At 35.9% G+C, this 5,234-nt stretch overlaps 1 protein-coding gene across 1 annotated transcript; it reads right to left on the bottom strand.

Moving 5' to 3' along the window:
• Positions 1–371: 371 nt before the first annotated feature.
• Positions 372–4,817, bottom strand: slc2a6 (solute carrier family 2 member 6). The gene is made up of 10 exons (XM_079466931.1): positions 4,612–4,817; positions 4,359–4,506; positions 4,010–4,216; positions 3,423–3,522; positions 3,086–3,297; positions 2,786–2,935; positions 2,594–2,702; positions 1,825–2,001; positions 1,442–1,587; positions 372–1,258 (listed from the first exon to the last, which is right to left on the bottom strand). Exons 1-10 carry the CDS (start codon positions 4,668–4,670, stop codon positions 1,097–1,099), a joined length of 1,470 nt encoding a protein of 489 aa, XP_079323057.1. The 5' UTR covers positions 4,671–4,817; the 3' UTR covers positions 372–1,096.
• Between the last annotated feature and the right edge of the window lie 417 nt (positions 4,818–5,234).

Here is a 5,234-nt window from a genome sequence, read left to right as displayed (position 1 = left end):
AAGGTTTATGTGGATTTCTGGTTCCCAGAATGCTTTGCTTGAGGCTGTTATTTTATAGTTTTTTTCTGTGAAGATAAAAGACTTGTTAATGTTTCATATTTATTTATCTTTGAACAAACTGTTCCCAATAAATAACTGTAAAACTGTAAAACTACAGTAAGTTACTGACAACTAGCTGCATAACAGCAAAAACATTAACAGTGTGCGAATGTGACGATATAATCTTTTCTCTGAGAGTCTTGACTCAGGTCTTTTTGAAAAATGTGCATACCTATGAATGACACAGAGATGAGCAATATGATGATGATGCATTGTTTTAAGTACAGTACTATGAAAATATTTTATGTCGTCATGGAATTAATTTCTGACATGATATTCCCAAGGTTTATTACAAGAGTTTGGATCAACCTGTACATAAGTGACATAAAATGGCATTAGAATTCTGATTTCTAAGATTCTCTTAATGATTAGCAATTCTAGAAGTCTGTGTGCTTTCTTGCTTAATTGGTTACGTTAAATTGGTTAAAACGTTGTGTTAGCAACAAAAAAGTTAAAGGTTATATGATTCCGAGAGAACAAAAATACTAAATAAATGTACACTTTGCTCTATAAATCACTTTGGATAAAGGTGTCTGCAAATGCAGTCAAGCTAAACATATGTAGCAGAAGTACACATCCATGTGAATGGTATGAATCACAGGCACTTCTCTAATACCACATTTATTTCTGGACTACCACATGTTGTGCAATACAGCTACAGATTGGCCTTCCCTGATGGAACCAAAGCAAGAATTAAAGAGAAGTTTAAGACTGTATATTTATTAACATTTTAGATTTACATCGACACTATGTGCATTCATTGCAACGCAGCCTATTAGGTATATTTGTATTTACAGATTACACAATATCTACATCATATTTACAATCAATTGAATATGGCTATAGAGCAAACAGAGATCTATCTACAGTATGTCTATCTGTCTTTCTATTCCTTTATCTCCCACAGTGCACATATTGACCTCTGGAGTATAATGTATATAAATAAGTTTAAGTCTGCAATTAGTATATGTCTAAGTATCTATCTCACAAACATATATCAAGGCTCATGAATGGTGAAGCTTCTGCCAGTCTTGAAGTAGTTCTCAATCTCCTCCAGAGTTCTGCCTTTAGTTTCCGGCACACATTTAGCCGTGAAAATTATATTCACCACTGAGATGACACAGAAGAACAGGAAGGGCACAAAGAGTCCATAGGCCTTCTGTTTGTGGATGTTAAAAAGGAAGTGAAGTTAAAAGCCAAACTCACAGATTTTCATTTATAAGGAACTCGTGCAGAATTATCAGACGCTTGTATTGTTTGATAAATCTCTAACAAGTATGTTGTCGTACAAGCTGAAGTTGTAAGAAGGAAAACTATATAAACAAAAAGAGTTCTGGCTCACCACCACATGCATGAAGAGTTGCGTCAGAGCAAAGGCTGTGATCCAGCTCACACCGACGCACAAACCTGATGCAACTCCTCGCGCGCCCAAAGGCAAAATCTCAGACATCAGCAGCCACGTGATGGGACCCCAACCTATAGCGTAACCTGTGTAAGAGAGATGTTACTTTGCATTTTATTCTACAGTCCTACTTCAAGCACTGAAAATACTGTGAATTTGTACAATATTTGTATTAATTTAGCTGTAATATAAAATGAAGATCATGAAAATGATGCTCTGTGCCTCATAATGTCACAATTCAGTGTTTGGTAGTTTATGTCATGTGTTTATCGTTCATGTGGCCAACAAAGCAACAGTCAATGAATTATGCAAAGAAAACTCACCAAATAAAATGAGCATAGTGCTGATGAGAGGAATGAGCGTGAGTGGATCGAAAGCAGGACCCTCGGTAACACCATGGATAGCGCTCATGCCCTCTGTTAAGGTTAGATTGCCCTGGTTGCATGGTGTTTGGTGGGTGTACATGGTCATGGAGAGCATGGCCAGATACATTAAAAATCCTAGAAGGTTTGACATGAATAAGTCTTATTTTATCTCATTTATTATTTAAGGCTTTTTTGAATGTAACATTAAAATGTGTATTATTTAATATACTGTACAATGTGACTTGGAATTCAAAAGTTCAAACCACAAAAATGTATAGTCAGCCGTGAAAAATTAAGAGATAATATTATTTTTCCATTCTGTGAACTACTAACATTATATCTAACAAATTTCAAATAAAAATATTCGTTCTGTTTGCATTTATTTGCAGAAAACAAATAACAGAAAAGACGCCCTGTATTTTTTCAGAGCTTAAATACTGCGAAGAAAACAAGTTCATATTCACTTTTAAAGCAATACAACGGTGATATTTGTACATGTATTTACGAAAAGTTAAAAAATCATTTCTTATGCGATATCCTTGATTTTTATCAAAGTTTTCATTTGTTTTGTCATACTGTCAGTGATTTTATTGAAATACAACAGACACTGGACTGAAATGACCACAATACATCTAGAAATGCTCATTAAGTGAAAATTTGGAACGGTCTCTTAATTTTTTAGCCCGACTGTATATATACATGTATTGCTCTGTATTTTTACACAAACCTGATGTGAGCAGTAGAGCTTTTCGACCAGCTTTGTCCATCAAACTAGCTGCAATACTCACAGAGATCAATCTTACAACTCCTACTAATGCAGCGTCATAGCTTGGTTTCTGGATAGCAAGAAAACATAAAAAAATGCTTTACCACGATTCCCATTATGTTAAGGTTTAAATAAATATACTACGTGACATACCAGTGATATAGCCGTCATTTGGAAGATGGGTTCTAGATACACCAGAATTGGGGTGATACCGGTCATCTGCTGCAGGAATCTCATACAGACAGAGATAAGGATCGGTTTATAGTATAACGGTGTTTTAAGATCGCTCCATTGAGCTCGCCCCTGTTGAAGAGAACACGTCATTTCATAGCCTGAACTACTTCACTTCAAACAGTAAAATTTAAACCAATCTTCACTTTAGCTAGTGCGTAGTTTTAGGGATGGACAGTGTCTTAATGTCATTTGCATAACACCGCCGTAACAGCCATCTACCTGTGAATTGACGCTTCGCTCGATTTTATCAAACTCAGTCAAGTAATCCGAATTAGGGCCCCTGAGCCATTCTAGAGATTTCACTGCTTTGGATTTGTTCCCTTTCATGATGAGGTAACGTGGAGAGGTTGGCATGAAGCAAAGCAAAACGATCATTACAACGACAGGCACCTCGCCAGCCACGGCCAACCACCTCCATGGCAAAATCAAGCCTGGAGAGTAAGGATGAAAACAGCATCGGTCATACACAACCTACAGGACAATGTATGTAGAGAATGTGGGTTTTAATAAATAGCTGTAACAACGTCTTAAAAAACAGTATGTGAAGATGTCTCACCAAAAGAGTAAAGTGCTAGACTTCCAAAGACAGCTGTAATCTGAGGACATGAACCCAAAGCCCCCCTCACCGATGGGTGAGAAATCTCAGATACATAGACCTGTGTGTGAAACATCACCACAAGTTACACTCACATAATAGATTTCAGTCTGCGTGATGCACATTCATTTTGACGCTCATATTAAAGATATGGCATTCCTAACAGCTTGCATACTGTATAAAGAATTAGTTCACAAAGATATTTTATTTTACATTAAAATGGTGTCATGTTTATTTCTTATTTAGGGGTTGAGTCCCATTCTCATGAGTCCCAAAGATGATGATGATGAACATGATGGCATTTTAATATAAAAATTATTTGTTTGTGTTTTAAAGATCATGACTTGCATTAGCAGCTCTGAAATTAGGAAGCGAAACTTTTGCAACACCTAACATAAACTTTTGGTTCTGGGTGTGAGTTAACAGTCATTTATTTGCAATTGAATGTAAATAGGATCCCACCAACAGAGGAATTCTGTTCTTCAATCTATATATTCTTCAACGTTTTTATGATATGATATGATTTTGTGATTTGATCGGGAACTTACAGGAATGCAACCAGAAGTGATGCCACCAGCGATGCCAGTCAGAAATCGGCCACATAATAACATCCCAAAGTTTTGAGCGGCTCCCATCATAAGGAGGCCAAAGACGGATGGCACGCCTGACAGCATGATGCTCAGCTTTCTTCCAAGCCTGTCATTCAACACCATGGCACTAAGCCCCCCTATAGCTGCTCCAATAGTGAAAATGGACTGAAAAATAACAGCCACAGATTTCATATTAAATATTTGTCATAATGTACTTTTCTGTATGAATATCTTACAATATCATAAGCATCTTATGTGCATTTTTTACTTATGCATTCAGAAGGAGGTAATACTTTGATGTGCTTACGCCAAACCATGATATCTGCTGGATGTCCATTTTAAGTTTAGGATCATTTTGAAGATAAGGGATGACGGGGGAGGGAAAGACAAGGGCAAAGCCGAAGTTGAAATTGCCCAAAACAGCTGAAAATACAGCAAGGAAGAGCCTTCCGTTTCTGAGAGAAAAAGTTTTAAATAGGCTGTAATAGTGAAATGGAAACAGCTTTCCTTTAATGAATATGAAATTCTGAGAATACGATGAATAGGAAAGAGTATCTCACCTGATTCGAGGTGTTTGGTTAGTTATTAGTGGAGATGTTTCATCGGGAAGATGTGCCATATTTCCTTTAGATCACATTCAGACTGAAGTGCTTGGTCAAACGGAAATGAGCCACAAAGCCTGAACCAAAGAGAAAACAAAACTCCAGTATTGACCAATTTTTTGCAATCCTGGGATTTCTTGACATGGAGAGTCCACAGAGAAAGGGAAGCAAACACCGAAACTTTCTCAACGCAACACACGAGTGCAGGGTTGGGCAACCAGATTGTCACGTTTCTGTGACTAAATTTCTATTAATTTACGTAATTCCTTTTTGTGTTTTTTACATTTGTTACTCAATGTTAAAACTTTTACATTCTAAATATTAAGTATACTTTTATATTCTGTTTTTAGAGTACTGTCTTATTTTTATTAGATTTGTTTACACATCACATCTAAGCCAATGTATATTATCTAAGATGTGCAATATTATATTTCTCTAGTCTACGGCATGTCATATTATTATGGTAAGCATATTTTTAAATAAACATATTTAAAGTTATTATTCTAATTAGATTATTATTCTGTTAAACTGTTTAATTAAAAAAATGTATATCACAATTAAAGATCTAATTTTTTATAATT

This window comes from Barbatula barbatula, assembly GCF_947034865.1.
Source record: "Barbatula barbatula genome assembly, chromosome: 11".
Taxonomy (NCBI): Eukaryota; Metazoa; Chordata; class Actinopteri; order Cypriniformes; family Nemacheilidae; genus Barbatula; species Barbatula barbatula.
This window is presented reverse-complemented; position numbering and strand designations above follow the sequence as displayed.